General features: G+C 34.2%; 1 protein-coding gene across 1 annotated transcript; it reads right to left on the bottom strand.

Annotated features, from left to right (window-relative positions):
• Window positions 1-704: 704 nt before the first annotated feature.
• Window positions 705-23,516, bottom strand: pitpnc1b (phosphatidylinositol transfer protein cytoplasmic 1b). The gene is made up of 10 exons (XM_051131493.1): window positions 23,037-23,516; window positions 20,691-20,839; window positions 15,341-15,429; window positions 15,169-15,176; window positions 14,963-15,034; window positions 11,378-11,470; window positions 4,183-4,338; window positions 4,023-4,086; window positions 3,772-3,858; window positions 705-1,607 (listed from the first exon to the last, which is right to left on the bottom strand). The coding sequence occupies exons 1-10, from the start codon at window positions 23,082-23,084 to the stop codon at window positions 1,447-1,449; spliced, it is 927 nt and encodes a 308-aa protein (XP_050987450.1). The 5' UTR covers window positions 23,085-23,516; the 3' UTR covers window positions 705-1,446.
• Window positions 23,517-24,747: the final 1,231 nt, after the last annotated feature.

The following is a 24,747-nucleotide window of genomic DNA, read 5'->3' as shown; positions in this document are numbered from 1 at the left end:
ATATAAATTGTCAATTTGTTTCAAAAATGACTGATCATTTTGTTAGAAAAGACCCTTCTTCCTCGCCTGGATCATTTAGAGCCATTTGAAGCTGCATTTAAACTACACTTTGGAAGTTCAAAATTGGGGGCACCATTGAAGTCCATTATATGGAGATAATCCCAGTTTTTTTTTTCCTCAAGAAACATATTTTTTTTACGACTGAAGAAAGAAAGAAAGAAACATGAACATCTTGGATGACAAGGGGGTGCGTAAATTATCTGTAAATTTTAGTTCTGGAAGTAAACTTCTCTTTTAAAATTTTAGGGCAGCAGGGTAACCAATTATTTTACGTTGACTCAACAAATTATGTTTTTTTTTTGCTACTCCATTCACACAGAACACGTCTTTACATCTAAAACATGAGACGCAGCATTCAGGAATGGTTTAAAAATAAGTGCTGTGCAGAATGCCATGTTGCCGTCGAATACAGAAGTTGCCTTGCCTCTCTTCTACTGTAAACAATAGCTTGCGACGCTTGCCCCGCCTCCGTGGTCTTCTGATTGGTCCACTGTTTTGGATACGACATTGATGAGCGGCGTTACGTGTTAACTTGACGCAGTGTCTTTAACACGCTATTCACGTGCGAGACACTGGAAAAAACACAAACGCAACAGTCATACATGTCTTCAAATGATTGAAAAAAAACTGGCTGGTAATCAGAGTAGAACTAGAGCATCATGCATCCCTTAAGTTTATTATAAAAAAATATGTGATGACATGGCACTTTCAACAGTTTGTTTGAGCGGCTTGACATAACAACGTTGGCTTATTAATTGATATAAGCTTATGGTTTTGCACTGTTACAAGTAAGGTGTTATATCAGTGTCAAATAACGCATAATGCGTAGTCCCTTGTAGCCTTTAGTCTTATCACCCAGAGTACTATTGATAATGTTTTTGCTATGTGCTGCACGACTAAACAATCAATTACATTCCATCAATGTATTGACACTGGGTCAAAGGTTAGTCTCAATAACCCGCAACCCACTAGAAATTTCAGCTAGTCACTCACGATCACCATAATCCATGTGATCGGGTTTCGCTGAAACAGTCTACTGATTATGTCAATAGAGGCTTTGCATTTGTGTTCATGTGTGTCTGTCCTTCATGTTTATAGACCGTTTGTTCAATCCATTTTGGTGAAGTCTGTGAGAAACGGGAATTAAGGCACTGTGGTTTCACTTCATGAGGAGCCAGAGTCTTTTATGTAATATGTACATTTCTTCAGTTGTTCAAGATGTTTTTGTCAAATGCCAATCTCTGCAACACTACAAGTCCAGTTGGAATGAAGAGCAGAGAATGACAATGTGGAATGTCTTGTTTTGGTTAGAAGAGAAAGTCCAGATTTTTCCTAAAGTGTTGGTACTGGCAGTGGTCGTTGCGGTGTGAGGATGGAGGATGGATGTTATTCCGGGGTAGAGTTTAATCTCAGGGGATTTTTGAGAGAGGACGGGCAGGATGGAGAGCTGGGAATGTCTACAGTCTTTACCCCCATCTTTTTCAGTGACGATTCATCCGTAACAGAGATGGAGCGTGTGAAGCTGGGTCGCACTGGAGGAGCAGAGTCTGCGAAGCCGAGAAGAAAATCAGTTTTTGTCACAAGCGCTTGTGATTTAGTGTAACATGTTGCAAGAGTGTTGTTAGACGAGTCATGATGACTTTCATATTATTAATGAAGTTGCATCACAGTGCTGACTAAACTGTAACAGTTGTGATGCGGTATTAACGCTCACCAACAGAGGGCAGCGTGAACGATGAGAGAGGACAGTGAATTCACATTGAAAAGCTACATTACATTGACATTTATTCATTTGGCAGAAGCTTTTATCCAAAGAGTATATTCAAATGTATTCACCTTATTTTTCCCATAAGAGCGTGCGCGTTTGTAAATTTTATGGGCGTGGCTTCCAGTCTCATCCACGTCCAGCTATTTTTAGCTGTAGAGAACAGCTCGTTTTGCTGCCTGCTTGATATTGCAAACTGGTGTGTCTTAGCATGTTATTTTAATGTATTATCTTAATTATGAACAGACTGGTTTGTAGTGCAAACAGTTTTACCGTTTACTGCACGTTGTTATTCTTCTCGTTATTTCCCTGTAGCGGGTAATAAACAGGAGGTCTCGCCCATATGCTTACTTTAGCGTTAAATGATAAGGTGGATTCAATGTTATTTTATCAGTTGCTCGTTTTTCTTGAGAATCGAACCCATGACCTTGGCATTGCTAGCATCATGCGCCATGATTGTTTGAGCTACAGGAAAGGATCAAATCTATTCAGATTCGAATCTGGAAATGTCATAATGAAAATAAATTACAAATATTTATAATTCTGCACTATTTCTGGGTCATTAATCAAACAAGCAAATTTGTGATATTGTTCGATTTTTATTTATTTATTTATTTTTCAACATTTTCATTGAATTGGTCTCTGAAGATTTAAAGATCTAGGAAAATGATTTTTGATTTATTTAAGACTTTTTTTATAGAATGTCCAATTTTAAATGATATTAGAGAGCGGTTTTACTTAGAAAATATACTAAAAGACATTTTTAACAAGGTCTCTCACAGAATGAATTTTTATCGTTGATTAAATTGAAAGATTCTATATGATTTTTATCTGTACTGTTGTTGTTACTTGTATGTTTTTAAATAGTGTTGCTTCTAAAGAAAATCTGATGTTATTATAAATTATGTATTGATTTGAAAATTATAATGTTGCCATGAATATAGCCATTGTTGCTGATATGGGGTTAAAAAAAAACAATAAAATAAAATAAAATAAAATAAAATAAAATAAAATAAAATAAAATAAAATAAAATAAAATAAATAAAAGAGCTATTTTAATACTGACAATTTTTAAGTGATATTAGACAAACATTTTTATTCAGAAAATATATAAATGGATATTTTTGAAAAAAGTTTCTGCTGGAATAATTTTAGAATGTTCATCATACATTAAATTGAAAATAATCTATATAATTGCTGTTATTACTGTAGGTATTATTGTTAATACAATAATTTGACTACACTGCTGTTCAAAAGTTTTAAATTGTTTTGAAAGATTGTCAATGTTTTTTTCAAAGAAGCCTTTTCTGCTCATCAAGGCTACATTTATTTGATTAAAAATACAGAAAAACAGTAAAATATTATTGCAATTAAAATAGTGGTTTTCTATTGTAATATACTTTAAAATAAAATTTATTTCTGTGACGCAAAGCTGAATTTTCAGCATCTTTACTCCAGTCTTCAGTGTCACATGATCCTTCAGAAATCATTCAAATATGATACAAATATGCTTTTGTAACATGTTACATAGGGATGTGTTAAACTGATAAAAAAGTGATAGTAAAGACTTATATTGTTAGAAATTAACTTTTTTATTCATCAAAGAATCCTGAAAAAATAATCACAGATTCCAAAAAATATTAAACAGCATTACAGTTTCCAACAATGATAATAAATCAGCATATTAGAATGATTTCTAAAGGATTATGTGACAATGAAGACATGATTAATGGCTAATAAAAATGCAGATTTGCATCATATAAATAAATTATATTTTAAAGTATATAACAATAGAAAGCAGTTATTTTAAATTGCAATAATTTTTCATAATATTACCTTGTATTTTTGATCAAGTAAATGCAACTTCGATGAGCATGAGAGACTTAAGTAATAAGTAAATAAGTAAATTCAACATTATCACTACTGGTAATGTAATCTGAGCATACCTGTGCAGGTAATGTCACTCTTGAGTTTGCTGTTGGTTTCCTCCTGCTGTTTTCTCTCGTACTCTCTCACCTCCTCGAGTGTCATGCCTGTGTGCACAAATATTTGTAATGCGTTTACTGTGTATTTGTGAAGAATTAAGATAGATGACATGCAGCGATCGAGTGCCAAGCGAGGATCAGGATTCTTTTGTGTACTTAACAGAGCATGTGGTTAATTATGGTAATGAAGCATTGCGGTACATCTCATTTACCATGCCACTCGTCAATCCATGCCACGGCCTGTCTGTGTCCCACCAAGAGAATGTCACGAATGTTCTATGATGAATCATAACATGCCGTAATATGACACACATGATGGGATTACATGACTAAAACAGCATGATGTAATGCGTGAGATGTTATGGTCAGTACCCTGTGAATGAAGTCCTCCGTTCGTCCCTGGAAGCCATAGACTTCAAAGCTACAGGTGACTCTCTTGTAAGAGCACATGATGGGTTTGGTGGTGTTTCTCCAGCCATCCACTAGGGGTCCCCGGCCTGTTTTCTCTGACACCCAGTTGCTCAGATCCTGTTTGTTTTAAGTAGACACACATTACCTGCTGAGTGAGCAGATCATTGCCTGTTCTTGTGTGTGTGTGTGTGTGTGTTGCATGCTGCGCATGAATTACTGTGCAGGGGTGACATTACATTTCACAGTCGATCGTGTGGCGTCCCATTTTTAAAGCGTTAGAGGCACCAATCTCATGCTTTTGCTTGTGAGACCTATTAGATTTGTTTGATTAACTATTATCTAAAATTAACCTAAATTAATCTAGCATGAAATGTAGCTAGTATTACATTTTGGTATCAGCACTGTTTTAATAAAGTGATTCTGTTTTTAACAATTACATATCTGTGGAAGTGATATTCAGTTAATTGTTATACAAGCTGTTATGAATAATTAACTCATTTTAATGATCAGAAATGTCATATTCCTGTTGTAATGTCCTTGTCGGTGCATGCAGGATTTTCTTCTGTTACAAAAAGTAAATTTTTAAATTGTGACACCCTTTTAAAGCATGACATGAGTAATTGAATTTTTTTGTTTCTTCTTAATATTTTGTTAAGTTTTGGGCCCTATGAAATCGGTTTTATTTTTTCCCAAATTCCATTTTATTTATTTATTAATTTATTTATTTTTATATGTTTGTTTGTTTATTTGTTTAAATGTTTGTTTTTTCCGTTTAAATTTTTCTAGACTCTAGTTTTAAGTGGTTAAATAAAAAAAAACAAAAAAAAAAAAAAAACATGTTTAATTAATTGAAATCATGAAAATTGCACAATTAAACAGCAATTTGAAGTAAAAAAAATAAATAAATAAAGAAAATGTTAAGGCTCTATGAAATTTGTTTTATTAAATTACGTTTTAATTTTCTTTCTTTCAGTTTTATTATTTTATTCTTAAATTCAGTTTTATTTTTACCAAAGTTATGGTGTTTTCCATTCATTTTCTGGATTTAACGGTTTTATTAAAATATAATAATCAAAAGCATCTCTAATTAATTGATTTTATGAAAAAAAAAAATGTTTTATTGTATTTTTTTATTTTTTATTTTTTTTTTGGAAATATTCAGTTTTTACATTTTTCTGGTAAATAAATTCTGGTTAATATTTTCTTCTGGTAAATATTTCTTAAAAATAATGTTTTAATAATTTTATTATTAGTAGTACTATCATTACATTAAGTAATATTTTTTTCTGTCACCGTTTCAACCAAACTTTTAACTTAAGTGGTTGCTGTGAAGACCTTTAAGTTTCTGTTTGTATATGATATGACGATAGTTTTTTTTTTTTTTTTTTTTTTTTTTTCCCAAATTCTTTGAAGTATTAATTTTTAGTAGTTTATAAATGCCATTTTGCCTCCATTAAATGGAACACTTTTGATTTGTATTATTATTATTATTATTATTATTTTAGATAAAGTGGAAATTAAATCCAACATATGTATTTAAAAGCCACCATTAAGCCAAAACTGTGGATTAACAGGCTTATTTATTAATAATTATAGAACATATTTAGTATTTTAACAACTTGTAATAATATAATATAATATAATATAATATAATATAATATAATATAATATAATATAATATAATATAATGGAACAATTATTTACCCATTCTTACTTTAAAGTTTTGTTTTGGTGCCTTTTGTGTGTAGAAGTGATACAATAATTTGGTACAACTGCCTTTTGTCAACAAGTCTGAGCTTGTCTTTGGCCTATCTCAGCTATTTTTTTTTTTTCTCATTGGAAACTGTAATCCTTTGGATTTGTCTTATTCCTAACTCGGCATATGACAGCAATGGATTTAAGGTTTGCGCATGACTGAATCTGAGAGTGTAACATGGAAACATGTTTTCCTTTGATGTTTTGTTTGTCCACTGAAAGAGCGGCAGATTGCAATGAACTGTATCTCTAAGTAGAGCACTCTGAGGAATGTGTTTTTTATGTACTGCTTGTCTTGTGGTTTTTGCTGCTGTACTTGTGTGCACACAGTACTTATGTCTCTGCTCTGTCACTTAAATGCTAGCTCTCAAGACATCTGCACTCCTGTCAAGCCACAAAGACCTCAAGAACACAGATGCTTATTTGTGAGTCAAAGTTGCTCACCATTCTGAACTGAAGTCCAATTCAAATCTTGATCGGTGGAGATTTTTTTTTTTTTTTTATGTAAAGTGCATGCAATTATATCTGCTGTAAGGGTTGTTTTTAATAATACATTTAATTTTTTTGTATGAATTCGCTAGAAATGTTATCATACACCCAACATATAGACTATTAATAGAAACATTACATTATATTAACAATCACTAGCTGGACTTGCATCAATAAACTAATGCGCAAAATGGAAGTAACACATAAAACACTTATGAATAAGCACAGTTTCTATCTAACGAGTCAAAGAGAACAAAATCGTCACTTCCTGATAAACTGTCACTGTCACTAAGAAAAGTAGGAGAAGCCACTGAATATAATCATTTTCATATAAATTACTTGTGCCTCAAAGTGAGTAGATGAAACACAATAAATGTGGCCGTTACTTTTGGAGGTGAATGCCTGCTGTTTGGGAATGCAGTCGTGGCTGGGTTGCAATTATGCAGAAATACTTTAACAACAGACTTTGAATGGGCATTTAAGAACGACTATAACAACATTTGAGATGCTGTGCAACAAAATCAGACCGCAGGTGAATCAGGTTATGCCGTCCCATAGCGCAGTCAAATGACTTTTTTCATGCAGTTGAGGAATTTATTCGGCAAATGCTTTTCAATCTCCCATTATTCACATGAAGTCTAAAACCACTCAAGTGAGCGTAAAAACGTTTTTGCGAATTAAGGGATTTTTTTTTTTTATTTTGCCTTTTCATCACTCGATTCTGATGCGATACTGATACAATGAAAATGCACATAAAAAGGTGGTGTTTTTCAGGGCTGATGCTGTTAACGATTATTACAGATCAAATAGGCCGTTTAACCAATATTTTGAAACAATATATGGGCTATTCTACAGAATTGGTTCAAAGTCAGAGTTGGAAACGTCTTGGAAAACAAATGTCTTGTTCCACAAATTTTGTATGTATGCAAATTTTATAATATCCAAGGTACACATTTCTAGTATTTAACACTACTAAAACATACTAAAATACTAAAAATTGCATAACTGCACAAAATTTTAGTTTATTTCCCCCAAATAAAGCATTATGTCACTATCAAAACAATTTTGGTCACGACTATTTAGTGTTTCCCCTAGGTTTACAGCTTTGTGGGTGTATTAGGCTGGGATGCCGATTTCCAACTGTACTTTTTTCGGTACTTTACTCTCTGTATAATAGTCCAAAACTCTCAGTTTCAACATTTTGAACAATAGGGTCCTTAAAATTAAACCCTTTTATTTTTTGGCAAACATACAGAGGTTTACTGTTAAAATTAATACGTGGAAGAAAAATTGTGTGAATATTCTGTTAAAAAAGTTTTAATAATAGTTGTAGATTTTTTTTTTCTACAGTTAAGTGGTTAATCTGGTTGTAATATTTGTTTTTGTCATTTAATTATTTTATTTAAATTGGCCAGAAATAGTAATATATAAAGATGTACATTTTACTGAACAAAAGTAATACAAGAGTAATATATTTCTGTTACATGTTAAACCGTACTTTTATTTTGACAGGTTGGCGTGAAGTTTCTGTGTGTATATGGTATGATATGATGCTAGTTTTCTCAAATAAAACTGTAAAATTCACATGAAGTGACTCTCACAGCAGCTCTGGAGATGAAGTTCATGTGTTCATGTCATCATATAATGAGACTCCGTGAGCCTTGTGTGCTTCAGTGTTTGTGTAGTAAACAAAACCGTGTTTCCGCCATTCATACATACAGAGCCAAGCGAAACATGCAGGATTTATATCTAAACCGTCTTTTTGCGTTTTAATATTCACAGACATTAGTCCATCTTGCGATTTGAATTAAGTTACAGACCCCATTTTGATTTATTCATCCAAACATATAGAGTAAATTCCGTTTTTATGAATGGACGCGATCCCGTCCGTGTTTTCGCAGAGGAGAAATTGTAGACGCGTGTCCATGTAGAGGCAGAAATTAGGGCGCCCCCCCTATAATGGCAGGGGAAACACTGCTGTTACAGTAGTTAAAATTCTATGGGAAAACAACCCAAAAAACAAAGATGTCACTACTGAAACTTCACCAAATGTTTTGGTTGTGACTGTTATAGTAGTTACAATTTTATGGGATAACACCCAAAAAAACAAAGATGTCACTCCCGAAACTTCACCAAATGTTTTGGTCGTGTCTGTTTCGGTAGTGACAATTTTATGGGATTATTTTTGTGCCAATAAGAATGAACGTAACTTTATAAAACTGAATGTAACTTTCCAAGAAACGATCAAAAATATGACACTCCAAAAGAAGAAAAACACAATGAAAATGAAAAAATGAACTCAGTCGCACGAATTTAACATGCTCTTCAAATATGCTTCATTCTTTGTTAATGATTTTCAAAGAATCGTTTTCGCGAATCATGGATTCTGAATGCGTTGCCACAACTTTCGCTTACGCTTCGCAAATTTTCGTTTGCTGTTTTGGCACAAACCTCTCGTGGGGGCGGGCTTAACAGCGATCTACTCTGATTGGCTAATGAGCTTTTGATGGACAGTTGCTCTCTGACCTGGAAGCACGGACGGTGACGTCAGTGGCGCACATATTGGAAAGTTGTTGCGGTGTGCAATACGTCGTGCTTTGTTTATATTAAGTATTAATGTTATTAGTATTTCACCTACGGTCGTCTCTTAGTTTCTAAAGATGAGCTCCCAGGAGAGACACGAAGCCGCATCATCTTTTCCACCTCAGCTTGTCCCTCAGGGCAGCTTGAAGTTCGTGTTGCTAAAGTAACGTTAATCAATAACATCGATAAAAGTTTTATTCATGTACAGTGTGCAACAGTTCTGATAGTTTCTATTAACAAAGCACGACGTATTGCGCCACTGACGTCACCGTCCGTGCTTCCAGGTCAGAGAGCAACTGTCCATCAAAAGCTCATTAGCCAATCAGAGTAGATCGCTGTTAAGCCCGCCCCCACGAGAGGTTTGTGCCAAAACAGCAAACGAAAATTTGCGAAGCGTAAGCGAAAGTTGTGGCAACGCATTCAGAATCCATGATTCGCGAAAACGATTCTTTGAAAATCATTAACAAAGAATGAAGCATATTTGAAGAGCATGTTAAATTCGTGCGACTGAGTTCATTTTTTCATTTTCATTGTGTTTTTCTTCTTTTGGAGTGTCATATTTTTGATCGTTTCTTGGAAAGTTACATTCAGTTTTATAAAGTTACGTTCATTCTTATTGGCACAAAAATAATCCCATACAATTTTAGATACTTTTGAAGCTAATTTAAAGATGCTAATCAGCACATGGTTAGCTAGCACAGTTCTGAACAGCTGTACACGTATAAAAACTAAATGTTATGGAATAACTCCCAAAAAAGTCTGTTTAACTATAGAAAACATACAGTTTCGGTAGTAACATGAAAATGCAGGACACATTTTTTAACGTAGATTTTTAGAATTTACAAAGAAAATATAAAATATTGATTTTTTAACATATAAAATATAGTTTAAAAAACAACAATGGAATAAAATGCAAAAATTCTTTCAATATCATTTTCGTCAATTGAAATTTAAGCGTTAGAGTTCGGGACAGCCTCCCAATTGCAAGTACCCACCAAATAATAATTTTATATTAAACTTACTGATATTTTAAATATTATTGTGGGGTTCAATAGATAATAAAAGGATCTTAGTAAACATCTAAGATTTGAATAAATGTTTTTTAAATGTGTTTTTTGGTTGTCGGGACAGCCGTTTGGATCAATTCTGTAGAATGACCCATATATGTCTGGTGTAAAAATGAAAATGAATGTCAAAATTAAGAATATGGGCTTTGACAAAAACTTTCTTTAAATGCTTTTAAATTATTTTATCGGCAAATCATTTTTGAAAATGACCGACATCGTTAAACATAAAAATGCTTATTATCAGTTGACCCCTATTTGAAGTGCTACTTTTATGCATTGTTTTCTGAAAAAATCCAGTTGTTGAATTTTTACTACGCGCGTTTCCATTACAGATTTGCACAAAATGTTGGCGATATTTTATAGATGTCGATAAAAAAGTATTGCGAAATGACGCCGTTTCCATTAACCGATGTTAAGTGACTAAAATTCAATTTTTTTCCATCTCGCAACAAGTCATGGCTGATTTTGGTGGGATTAAGTGCAGGGAAAGCCCCTTATACTTGAGAGCGGTCACGTTTGAAGTGTTTCTTGGAGGTTTTAGTACATTGAAGAATGATCATATGACTTTTTACATATGGCATGTGACCTGTAAATGTGAAAAAACTGATTCTGTTGCAGTTTGGCGAAGTATTCCTTTTTCAAATTGCCTGAGAAACCACCTCATGCGAGCATAAAAACTTTTTGCGATATATGGGAGTTTTTGCGAAATTGACGCGTTTCCATTAGCCGTATTTTCGACTGACAATATAAGGACAGTTAATTATTTTATATGAACCAACATGATGTCTTCAACATTTTTCTCAAAAGTATAATTTGCTCTTTATACATAATTTATAATTGATTTTTATTTTAGGAAGGTCTCTCTCAAGGCGATCATTATATTTAGGGAGTCTTTGTATCAAAACGTTTAAAACGCCACGCTGTATGTCAAATAAAACAAATTTTGATGTTATTTTAATGTGACAGCACTCAGTTTAGTCTAATGAGCTGAGAAAAAATGCCTACATACAGGAAGATAAACAGGCATAATTAGTCGAAATTAATGATTTATGTTTTGATGAAACTTGTGTAGACTACTGAATGTAGATTGCCCCTCCATACATTCCTCTCCCTGCCATTCCGATTCAAATAGCAAATTTAGCATCCTGTGGCGTGTGGCCAATTCGATTCACATTCCAACTCATGAATTGAAAATGAGAAAATTTTACCCAATCCTGATTTTGTTTCACCATGTGTTTATGCATATATGAATGTGTATGTACCTCCGATTTCTTATAATGCTTGTCAGGGATCGGATCGCTCAAAATATCCAAAAAGCAGACGCTGTCCTTTTGAGTGGGGTCGTCACTGAACACCTGCACAGGAGACATCAGAGAGCGTGGTCAGACGGATCCAACAATATATCAAAGAACACGCTGCTTTCTTATTCCAGCTACTCCCTAATGCCCGAGTGAAAAATGACACTGCAACTTCAAGTTTTGTAAACATGGAAGAATACGAATGCACCAGCTTCTGCATCTGATTGAAGACGATGGGAAGCTGTTTCAGTGCTCAGAGCGATCTTCATATAAAATGGCACACAATGCAAGCGGTTAAACATTCTGTAGCCCATTACAAAACCTTGACACACTACATAAGACGAGACCGTAGGGCGTAGGCAGAGGCTCTGAATTAATGCAAAAAACATGGAAACAAAGAGAGCAAAATCAAGCCTACTATAGGCAGAAGTACTGAATTATGCAAACTACTGCAGGCCAATGGAGAAAGAAAGCAGATAACAAGTCTTAACTTAAAGAAAGGCTGCCTGGACTGTGCAGCATTGCAGGTGCTTTTTGCACCCGCTGGAATCTAAGAGAACGAATGAGAAATAAGCAATTAAGAAAATAAGTGATGTCCTCTATTGCATCTCTGTTTCAGACACTCTTTAGTCTTTTGTTGTTTATGCATAAAAACAATGCAAGTATTCTACAAATTCCTGCTCTTTTTCTCCGTTCTCTTCTGTTTGTCTTTTTTATCTCCGTCTCCTCGTGAGAAAAGCTGTTGGAATATTTACCGTTCCTCTCGTCAGATGTGTTGACAGGTGCACCAGTATTATTTTCATTTGTTTGAGTTGTGTAACTTGCTGCGAATGTGCCTGTATGCAAAATGGATGTCTTGTTCATTTAGTCTTTATGTAATGTACTCTCAGAAAGGTGCAAAAGTACACCTTTGTACCTTATTTACCCCAAAGCATGCATTTTAGTACCTTAAAGGTACATGTTAGTGCCTTTTGAAAGGATAACGCCCCAGTGACAGTTTTTGTACCTATTAATTTTTTACTTAGAATGTAGTTAAATTTAGGTATGAAGTCATGTTTATTTGGGAAGAAGTGTGTCTGTCGTTATATGTGGAGCGAAAGTTGGGTCAGCTGGAGGAAGTAGTATCAATTATGAAGTATCAATAACAAAACTCTCCCGCCACCTCCCTCTGAGTTCCATTCTCACAGGCAGGCTTGTTCATAAATCTTTGAGATGCTTTGTGGCAAGTTGGATCTTGTTTAAGTCGTATTTTTCATTTCTTAATAACGGAGAGCACTCCAGGGCACAACTGCCTCTCGCTCTTTCATTCGCTGTATGGAAACAAACACACTGCATATCAGTAATTTCTCAACTCATCACAATAAGTACTTTGTTAAAAGTCTGAATGACAACACGGCTAAATAAATTGTCTGATTCTTTATTTTAAAGCAGGAGTCTTTCATTACCTACAGGCCAATTGAAAAAAAAGTTTTTAAAATCTAAAACTTAAGCAGTTATTAGTGCAGCTTTGTGGTTATTGATGTATGGAAAGACCTCGGAGCAACTCGCAAGATTGTATTTCCTGGAAACTGCAGTTTTCCCCATTAAGCCCCATTAAGAAGCCAAAAACATTTGATGTCATGGTGAGAAGTTATTTAAAAACAGATGCACAGTTGTAAAAGTCTTGGTTTTTATTTTTTTTACTTTTTATTTTAATGTTATTGTCTTATGGCCGACATAAAAAAATGTATGTGTGTGTGTGTATGTGTAGTTAACGTGACATGGCATTTTCACTGTCTCACAAAATAAAAATGTATATAATTAATATTGTTGTTATTTAAAATGCAGTAAATTGTTAAACATTTCTCCTACGTGGCCCTGTTGTTATAAAAGCTGCAGTGTTATTCAAATTTTTTTTTACAAAATTGTCCTATGGTGTGACTGTCTCAAGCATGGTTCAATAAATTACAACAAAAGAGAAAAGCGTGAAAATTTAAATAAATACCTCTGGCATAATTGTACAAGTGTATATTTTAGTAAATGGCAATAATTTTTTTCATCCATTTATTTCTGAAAGCATAGGAACTTAATATATTTTGTTTCTAAAAACCATGTCCTCCAGTGTGACACCATGTCATGATTTTAAATCGGACAATTTCAGAAAACTTTATTTAGTTGAAAGGACCCCATTCATGGTCTTGTTACTGAAGCCCCCTGTCAAGCCCATGACATGTGCACATGGTCAATTTTTGTTTTGGAATTGTTATTGAACTTTTTTGGAACCACTACATAAGTGTTACATTTTGTTGTCCCTTGGTGTGACACCCCTATATTATATATACATTTTTTTAATTAAAAACTCTATGTTAAACTACATGATCATGGACAATTATGCAAATGTGTCTTGCTAACTGCTAATGACAGGTTAGCTCAGAAAACAAAAGGTCATTAATTGACACAAAAGGCTAAAACCTCCTTTGGTGTGACGGAAAATGTCCTTCGGTGTGACACCTGTACTGTCACACCACAGGACAAAGTCTCTTTAAACACATTTTAAATAATTAAATAAGATTTATTTAACTGCTTTTTTTTTTTTTTTTTTTTTTAAATCAGTGTTCCTAAATGCAATAATTACATTAATTAAACTATTTTCTGATGTTTTTGCAGAAAACACTGTTATAAAGTGTCATGAAAATAAGTATAAAATGTGATACTTTGATTTTTGAAACATTGATCAAAATTTAATACATTAAAACAGTTACAGTGTGAATTATTATTATTTATTACAATTTAAAAGGACTGTTTCTTATTTTAGTGTATATTAAAATGTAATTTATTCTTGTGATGGCAAAGCTGAATTTTCAGCAGCCATTTCTCCAATTTCCATGCCACATGGCCCTTCGGGAACATTCTGATTTGCTACACAAGAAATATTTATTATTATTACTGTTGAAATAATTAGCATTATGTATAGTGTGCTGCTTGTGGAAACACTGATACCGTTTTTGGGGTTCTTTAAGCTTTTCTATGCATTTTTTTTAACAATGTAAAAGTCTTTATTGTCACTTTTGATAAATTTAATGCGCCCTTCGTTGCTGAAGGGAAAATAGAACATAAAAATACCCGTGACCCCAAACTTTCTTTGTTTTTGTAGCTGTGCAGGGCACCAAAAATAAAAATGTGGTATTCTTTAACTGAAGGCACATCAGTTCTGATGAGTTCCGGTTTAAGCCGCTCTGTTGATTTAAATACAAGAGACCTAGTTTTGCTACATGTCTGAACCAAATCTTTTTGACCTATGCAAGTAGTTTGAGGCCCTGCTTTAAAGGCACTGGTGTCGTATGTCACCGGAGGAAGGTGGCGTGTCTGGATCTTGCCTGACTGTTACTACTGAGTGCTTCAGAGACAGACACAAGCACAATGGCCTTTACAAGGACGCTGCATCTACGTGTGCCGCTGATGAATCGTCCTTCTTTAAGAGGATTATCTGCTGTAAGAACACACACTGTGTGTGAGTCTGTGAGTGTGAGTGCGTGTGTATGTGTATGTGTGTTGCCATCTCTCACTCACATTCTCATTGCAACCGTTGTCATTCTCAAAGCGCGTCTCAATCTTGACATGGAACCTCGGTAGGAAGGAACACTTTTGGAAAGAGCAAAGAAAGGAGAGAGAAAAACGAGAAGGACAGGGAGTGAGGTGATTATGTTGTATGCTCAGTGGGCCAGTGAGCCCAGAGCAAACTGCATGAGTTTGAGCTGACATGTGAGAATACTTACCGTGTACTCTATAGTAAAACACCAGTGGACGGAGAAAGAGAGAGGTGTGCAGAAGAGAAATAGGGTGTTAGGTCACAGCTGGTTACTGGTGCATTGAACAGACAACATAGATGTACATGCCATGTGACAATACGTTAATATTCAAACACTGCACAACAATGTTTAAACTGACCTGTTACGGTGTAAGGGTAGAAGTTCCAGGCAGTTTCTGTGATATAAAAAACCATAGGAACAAACTTTCTTATCCACGCTGGCAGTTTGCTGAAAAAAAAAAGAAAGAAAAGAAACATGAGATGTTACGACACAAAAGACATATTAAACAAAGAAGTAAACAGCCCTCGACTTAATCCAGCATGAATTTCCATGTGGGTATATGCTAGGAGTCAAAACATTAATCACAAACATTTTTAAAACACAAATATCAGCAAATATGAAGCAAGGAATTTTATTTCACTATTTATATGATATCTGCAGAATTTTTAAAGTCAAATTTACAGCATTTTATGACTCTTTTTAAGAGCTGCGCAAATAAAATTAATACCATATGAGTGGGGTAGGGCAGTGTCTATAGGTTAACATATTAAAACCATAAAATGACATGATTTACAGTTTAGATACAGGCTTTCACTAAACAAAAAGTCTTATAAAATGATAAATCTTTAAACCATTTTTAAAAGTGACCTATTATGCCCTTTTTTACAAGATGTAATATAAATCTCAGGTGTCGTCAGAATGTGTCTGTGAAGTTTCAGCTCAAAAAAACCCACAGATCATGTATTATATCATTTTGAAAATGCCCGTTTTGAGTGGAAGCAGAAACGCAATGTTTTTGTGCATGTCTTTTTAAATGCAAATGAGCTGCTGCTCCCCGCCCCCTTTTTCAGAATAGGGGTATGCCTTCACAGCTTGTACCTCAGATACTCTGCTAAAAAACATCTTTTGGCTTTTGATTATTATATGTCGCTGAAATCATGACAAAATGATGGCGCCATGAGTGAAAATGTGCAGATTAAGGGGTGGTAGTATTATAATAAGATCCCCTTCCTACATCACAGGGGGAGCGAAATCTGAGCGGCTCGTTTTTTCACATTCTTGCAGAGAAAAGCTTACCAAAACAAAGGTACTGGGTTGTTCTTTTTCATGTTTTGTGTTTTTGGAGGAGCAGAATATAGCGGTTTAAATGCTCCACTGTCAGGCAAGATGAAATGAAAATGTCATTGAAACTTCTCTTAAAGCAGTCAGTTCCCTTCAGAGATACATTCATATAAAAACAAACATTTATATAAACATTTATATAAAAAGTTTAATTGTAACATTAATCACGATTCTTGTCTGTCTATTGCAATATTCACTTTATTCTTCAACGCAAAAGTGAGAATAAGGGGCAACACTTTCAGTTTATTATCCGCTGTAGGGAAATAATGAGAAGAATAAAAACCTGCAGTAAACAGTAAAATGGTTTGCACTACAAACCAGTGTGTTCGTAATTAAGATAATACATTAAAATAATATGGTAAAACACAAAAATTTGCAATATCAAGCAGCAAAACCAGCTGTTTTGTACAGCTAAAAATAGCTGGATACAGATGAGGCTGGAAGCCAAACTCATAAAGTGTACAAATGGCCGCACCCACTCTTAGGGGAAAAATATGGTGGATACAATTGAAGGTAGAGTATTTAACTTTTTTTTTTTTTTTGCACCTGCAGGAACCCTGCATTTAAGATAGCCCGTTGGGCAGGGCGGTGATACATTTGGTAGCCCGACTGAAAGACACAATACTCCTGGGATGTCTAGCCAGCAATTTTTTGAGCCTTGCAGTTCAATAGTTTAACTTAGCTTGTGATTAAATAACTGTTAAAATTGCTAATCCAGCAAAGTCTTTCTGGTGAAGTCAAGTCAAGTCAAGTCGAGCTTTATTGTCAGTCTGCTACATGTGTGGACATATAGTGGAATGAGACGTTGTGTCTCACAGGACCACGGTGCTACATACTAGTTAAGCATAATATAAACATACAACAGTACACGAATAAGAAAAGCAATTATAGACCTATACAACGGTTAACCATCTGACTATACATATACTATACATACTATAATAAATAGTTGACTACACATGCAAAACTGAGACAACAAAAACTTGTACATGACGTTTTACAAAAAAGACATTTGTACATAAAATTGTGCAAAAGAGATATTTTGTGCATTAAATTGTAGACACTTCTGTTATACTTAAAGACACCTTTCAAAGTATGTTATAAATAATGTTGAATTTGTTAACATTAGTTTTTGCTTTACTAACTAACAACAAACAATACTTTTACAGCATTTGTTAATCCAGATTAATATTGTTTTGTATATCATCTAATGTTAATTTCAACATTATCTAAATTAATGTTAATTTCCGGTGTTAATTTTCAACATTTCAAGTTGTATGAATTAATATTAGTGTATTTCTATCATGCCAGCTCTCTGAAGATTTCAGCATGGTAATTTATGTGACAATGTTAATGTATTTGGTCTTGGCAGAACAGATATTATGCGTTGCTGAAACACTGCTGCTTTTGGTTATTGCGGTTTTTGTAGATTTTTGTGCCACTGTTATGATATACAGTACACCGATACGCTGCTGAGAATATTTAACACATACTGCTGCCACGCAATAGCATATATAATAACCCGTAGCAGATCAATACAGGTGGAGCTGGGGAGGTGGAGGGTTTCAGAGAAACTCTGAAAGAGCACTGCAAACTACGCTAGCCTAACCACACTAACCAGCCATTTAAATGTAAAGCAGCAAGTAGGGCTGCACAATAAATCGCATGCAATTTGTCAGGCACGTTTAGTCAGTAAAGCCAGTGCTTTGATTAGTAGTAAATCTCCATCACGTGCATTCAGCTGGAGCGGCAGTTAATACACAGAGCCGTAAATCACTGAGAAGCTACGCAAAATCATGCTCATAATCGCAGATGAATCGCATTCGATTCTAAGTGTGATTTTGCGTAGCTTGTCAGTGATTTACGGCTGAGCAGCAAGCTCATTGGCTGTGTATGCAACATGTACCAATCAGCTTGTGCCAAGTAGTTTAACACTGTAAATATAATCAGTTTAACAACCCCTCAGCCTGCACCATTTAGAGATTTATGACGGAACTTTGAATTATCAAATTATTATCATGACAGAAAATAATTATTATTGATATTATGTTATTATTAATATTATAGAATTATTATCATGAAAGAAATTTGAATTAACAATGTATAATTGTAAAGTAAACGTAATTTAAAAATGCTGTAAAATTTTGAGACACAATGTATTCTTATTTTAACTAATTAAACCTTGATGTAAAGTATTAAAACATTAAGCATACTAAAATTCTAAATAAAATACACTACCAGTCAAAAGTCTTTGAACAGTAAGATTTTTAATGTTTTTTGAAGTCTCTTCTGCCTGCATTTATTTGATCTAAAGTGCAGCAAAAACTGTAAAACTGTGAAATATTTTTACTATTTCAAATTACTGATTTCTACTTGAATATATTTTAAAAACAATTTATTCCTGTGATTTCGAAGCTGAATTTTCAGCATCATTGCTCCAGTCTTCAGTGTCACACGATTCTTTAGAAATTATTTTAACATGCTGAAGAAATGCTAGAAATTAATACTTTTATTTAGCAAGGATGCATTAAATTGATTAAAAGTGATGATAAAGACATTTATAATGTTACAAAAGATTTCAATTTTAGCTAAATACTGTTCTTCTGAACTTTCTATTCATCAAAGAAGCCTGAAAAAAATCTACTAAGCTGTTTTCAAAAATACTAATAATAATTGTTTTTGAGCAGCAAATCAGAATATTAGAATGATTTCTGATGGATCAGGTGACTGGAATAATGATGCTAAAAATTGTGAAATCACAGGAATAAATTACATTTTAAAATATATTCAAATAGACAACAGTTATTTTAAATAGTAAAAATAGTTCAAATGTTACTGTTTTTCCTGTGCTTTGGATCAAATAATGCAGGCTTGGTGAGCAGAAGAGACTTCTTTAAAAAACATTAAAAATATTACAGTTCAAAAACTTTTGACTGGTGACATTTACTGCATTGTACAGGACAAATCAGAATATTAGAATGATTTCTGAAGACTGGAGTAATGATGCTAAAAATTCAGCTTTGCCATCAAAGGAATAAATTACATTTCAAAATATAATAAAATGGAAACAAGTTGTAATATTTCACAATATTACTGTTTTTACTGTATACAAATCAAATAACTGATGAGCGTAAGAGACTTCTTTAAAAAAAAAAAAAGGAATGGTAGTATATACTAGGTCAAAGTTAGTTTTAATAAAATTTCTTGCACTGTATGTTTGCGTTAGCTGTTTGTTTTAATATTTTGTATCTATGTTCATCCTAAGTGTCCAGATACTCTTTGTGGGCCACTGTAGTGTGCACGTGTGTTTGTGTTTTGGGTCAAGAGGTCAAACAGCCGTCACAATAGCTATAAGTCTCACTTCCAGAGGTGTCTGGTGCCATCTGTCCCTTCCGAAAACACAGCCAGAGTCCAAGAAACCCCACTACCGAGCGAGAGAGAGATAATGAACTCGGCACTGTAAGATAAGGCAGCACAGACAGCGCTTGAGATTTACAGCCTGAGGACTTGAGTGATGGATGGATGGACAGAGGATGAGAAGAGAGGGGTGGAGACTACAGATGTAGATCATTCACGGTCAGCCGGTTGTGTCGGGCGCCACGGATGTGGCCTCGCGTTCTCACACTCTCACACTCTCTCTTTCCCATTCCTGAAGTGACAGACGCTGCCACAGCGTGTCCCGCGGAACAGCACATTCCCACCAAACAACTGCCATTACATTACAGTCCTTTGACGCTCATATCTTGACGATACAAGTTAAATTATTCATAATTACAATGCAGCGGTTCAGCATGATGTACTTGTAAACAGCATATAATGATCTCGTCTGCGGTAATACCAGCATTTGAATTAGACTCACATGCTCCACGCTAAGATTTATTTGACCATTAGGAACTTAATGCTCTGCCCTTTTGGTCTTTGCTAACACATTAATGGCTTGAAAAATTTGTTTTACTGCTAGAGGTGCAGTAATTCATATTCACAACAGCATCTAATGACTGAGTGTGTGCGTGTGTGTTTTGTCCTTGTAGGGCGAGAGTGTAAAGAACACAAGAAAACAGGCAATTACAATAAGTGTGTGTGCATGTTCACCGCGTAGGATGATATCAGGCCGAATGTGTACGTGATCTTCGGTTGGACGCCTATGTTGATGTGTAATCCTGCTTGAAGCCCGACAGGAAGAGGGAAGGTGTTTTTGGAGGTAAAGTGAGCGATGGACACTGCTCTGCTGCATGCATAAAGATGTTAGCTGCAGTCATCAATAATAGCTGATCGCTGGCACGTTGGCAGGTGGGTGATGTAAACCGTGAAAGAAACTGGAGCGCTTATGCGTGTATGTGTGTGTGTGTGTGTGTGTGTGATCTCACCTGTTGAGGTAGATGCGTTTCTCTGTGATCTGTCCGGCTCCATGTTTGGGGTCTGTGCAGGGTTCATTACGGACGACCTCCACCCCTTCGCCTCCTTCGCTCTGCTCACTGCTGTGCTTGCTGATCATGTATAACTGGCCGATTCTGTACTGAGGAAGGGAGAAAGAAATTGCTGACCTCGGTTTGTGACCTCATATGTTTCACGGCTCTTTTTTTTTGGACTTGTTTTTTAGCTGGGTTGAGCAAAATTTTAGATTTAAGACGTGACTCACTCTGAGCTCATAAGCTGGAATGTGTGTTGAACTTGCCGAATGTTGAATTGGAATTTAAAAGCGGATGACAGGAAGTTGAATTCACAGAATGCATCAGAGAAATTAGTCCGGTGTAAGTGTTGAGACAAAACATAAATATTTACATCAATGTTTTTGACTAAATTATGAAATTATGAATAATTATGAAATTATGAACTAATTATATGAACTTTCTAATTATGTTTAATGAAAATATTTAAATATGTGTGTGTGTGTGTGTGTGTGTGTGTGTGTGTGTAAAATATATAATATATGTAATGAAAATATTTAAATTAAATTTTACAATTTAAATTGTAACAAAGTTATGAACTTGTAATTAAATAAACTTTCTAATTATATTTAATGAAAATATTTAAGTGTGTCTGTGTGCATGTAATATTATACAATATATAACACACACGTACATTAATATATACATGTAAAATATATTTTGTATAACACTGTATATATTAAAATATATTAAAAAAAAAATATATATATATATATATATATATATGTATGTATGTATGTATGTATATATATATATATATATATATATATATAAACTTAACATTTTAAATAGTAACAGAATTATGAACTTGTAATTATATGAACTTTCTAGTTTTATTTAATGGAAAAAAATATATATATATATATATATATATATATATGTATGGATGGATGTATATGTGTGTGTTGTGAGTGCATGTAATATATTATATAATATATACACACACGTATATTAATATATACATATGTAAAATAGATATTTTGTATAATACTATATATTTTAAAATATATTTATTTAATTTACATATTTAAAAAGAATTAACAAAATTATGAACTTGTAATTATATTAACTAATTTTATAAATTATATGAAATAATTATATTTACATTACAAAGTGTGTATGTGCATGTGTCTGTGCATGTAATACATTAACACACACAAATGCATATTAATATATACATATGTAGAATATATATTTTGTATAATGCTATATATTTTCAAATATATTTGATTTATACATTGAAATTAAATACATATTTAAAAAGGATTATTAACAAAGTTATAAACTTGTAATTACATGATCTAATTATGTATATTATATGAAATAATTATATCCCACACACACATGCACACACATGCCTATGAATATATACATAAGTAAAATATAAATTTTGTATAATACTATATATTTTGAAATGTATTTATAATTTATGAACTGCATGAGTTTAAAACTCCCACAAATACAAAACCCTCTCACTTCAACGTCACACTTTGTCATAGACTGTTTGATCTCTCATCTGCCATATGTTTTGTTTTTGTTTTGTTTTCTAAAGACTAAAGTGTTCTGGAAGCATAATTTTTTCTGCACGTTCTCCTGAAAAACTGTGTTGGCAGCACAACACGTTCCCGCTGTTTTTCCGAGGACTAATTCTGTTGAAATCTGTTAATGTGAAAACTCACTCCAACAATCATTGTCACCGATGATGACTACAGAGACCTTGTGCGGCTCGGAGAAAAATGCTGTCCGTACACACAACAGAGCTTCTCCAGAAAAAGGGGGTGGTGCTCCTGTCTGGAAACTATGCGGTCTAGTGCGGTCTAGTGATGAAGACCTTAGACTATTTCTGCGGGAGACTTTTAGGTCAGGTGTGCTTGTGCGGACTTGTTTGATCAGAACGAACACAAGTTGGCTACTTGAAGGTGAAACACAGACAGACTAAACAATACCAGACCCCCCTGTAGAAATCCCAAGCTGCTTGTGAGGAAAGGCCTTTGTGTTTTTTGTTCCTAGCCTTGAGGGGAATAACTCACTCCTGCCCTCAGAATAAAAGGACGTAACTGGTCAGACTTGTTTAGGTAAAGAAAACGGCTAAAATGAAGAGATGATGTAATACAGTCCACAGACATGTACACTGTGGTACACTGCGGTTTCATCTGAGTAAACAGAGCACAATAAAAATCTTATTAGCGTATACGTTCATACAGCTGCTGTACACCCAAACATATGGACGGAAACCCAAACACACGCAAAAAGTTCCAAACTTACCTCATCGACAGTGAGCGGCATGCATATCCGGTATTCTTTCATCAACATGGTTTGGTTTAAATAGGCTTTGTTTTATCCCTTTCCCTTTCTGTTTCTCTGAAGCGTCTGTTTCCTATTTTCAAACTGTGTCAGCGTTTGAAACTGTCAAGCGGTTTCCGTAAAGCAATGTTGCACCCCTCTTCCTCTCTCACTTCACTGATGTCAGAGCTGGTCCTGTAAACTCTGCCAATGTGTAGCCGCCGTGTTTATTTTATTGTTCTCATAGTCTCTCTGTCTTTTGTCTGTCTTTCCTGGCTCTGTGTGTCATGAAAGTACTCACTTCCTTAGCATTAAGTTCCTCCGTTCTGTTTTTAATTTGCCAGTTAATGTGATATTGCAGAGACACGAGCAAAACTGAAGCTTCTCCTCTCTACTTCTCTCTTTCTGTGTGTGTGAAAGAAGAAAACAGGCTGCAGTTTTCATGTGTAACCTTGCCATGTTCTTTGCCCCTCCCTCTTCCCTCCCCTCGTCTCCGTTCTGTGTGCATTCTTTTCTTGTGTGCTTATCTTTATTCTTTCTCTCCTCCCTCACTCATTCCACTCCTTCCCTCCTCCACCTGACATTACTTTCCTCTGTTGATTTCCCTTACAATGCGAGCTCTCCATCTTTCTCATCTCTTGTACTCACAGTCCTAGTTTCACTTTCTTTCTCTGGCTTTTGTCCTGCTCTCTCTATATATCAGTATAACTTCACTGTGCCCCAGATTAAACAAACACACTCTGTTTACAATACAAAACGCACTGACCTGTAGTCTGTAGTGTTCTTTCTGCCAGACAGAAAGTCTGTGTGCGTGTGAGAGGTTTACACTACTGTTCCAAAGTCTACTGTTCTAAAAAACTTTTTTTTTTTAAAGAAATCAATACTTTTATTCAGCAAAGGTGCATTAAATTGATCAAAATTGACAGTAAAGACTGTTTATATTGTTAGAAAAGATTTCTATTTAAATAACGCTGCTTTTTTGCTCTTGTTCATCAAAGAATCTTAAAAAATGTTTCAAATGGATCATCTGACACTAAGGACTGGCTGTTGAAAATTTAGCTTTAAAATCACAGGAATAAATTGCATTGTAAAACATTTTAATGTAAAAAGCAGTTATTTTATATTGTAGTAATATTTAAAAATATTAGTGTTTTTGCTGTATTTTTTGATCAGGTAAATGCAATTGTGGTGAGCATAAAAATTCTTTTTATGTTTCTAATGGATCATCTGACACTAATGACTTGTTGAAAAGTTGGCTTTAAAATGAGGAATAAACTGCACTGTAAGATATTTTAAAGTAGAAAGCAGTTATTTTACATTGTAATAATATTTCACAATATTAGTGTTTTTACTGTATTTTTTAATCAAATAAATGCAGTCGTGGTGAGCATAAGAGTCTTCTTTCGAAAACATTTAAGGAATCTTTTTATGTTTCTTATGGATCATGTGACACTAATGACTGGTTGTTAAAAATTTAGCTTTAAAATTACATTGTAAAATATTTTAGTAGAAAGTGGTTATTTTAAATTGTAGTAATATTTCAGAGTATTGGTGTTTTTGCTGTATTTTTTGATCAGGTAAATGCAATTGTGGTGAGTGTAGGAAACTTCCATAAAACTTTACAATAAGGTTAATTAGTTAACATTAGTTAACTACATTAGTTAACATGAACTAAGAATGAACCTGTCTACAG

Source organism: Labeo rohita, chromosome 16, assembly GCF_022985175.1.
Source record: "Labeo rohita strain BAU-BD-2019 chromosome 16, IGBB_LRoh.1.0, whole genome shotgun sequence".
Lineage (NCBI taxonomy): Eukaryota > Metazoa > Chordata > Actinopteri > Cypriniformes > Cyprinidae > Labeo > Labeo rohita.
The sequence above is the reverse complement of the archived record's forward strand: the minus strand, read 5'-3'. Positions and strand labels throughout refer to the sequence as shown.

Excerpts from the sequence above, each read along its gene's own strand:
- pitpnc1b (XM_051131493.1), bottom strand. The coding sequence starts at position 23,084 with ATGTTGATGAAAGAATACCGGATATGCATGCCGCTCACTGTCGATGAG. Across the intron at positions 4,339-11,377 it reads AGCATTATAAGAAATCGGAG|GATCTGAGCAACTGGGTGTC; the intron begins GTACATACACAT and ends TAAAACAAACAG. Across the intron at positions 1,608-3,771 it reads GAGTGACATTACCTGCACAG|ACTCTGCTCCTCCAGTGCGA; the intron begins GTATGCTCAGAT and ends TCGGCTTCGCAG.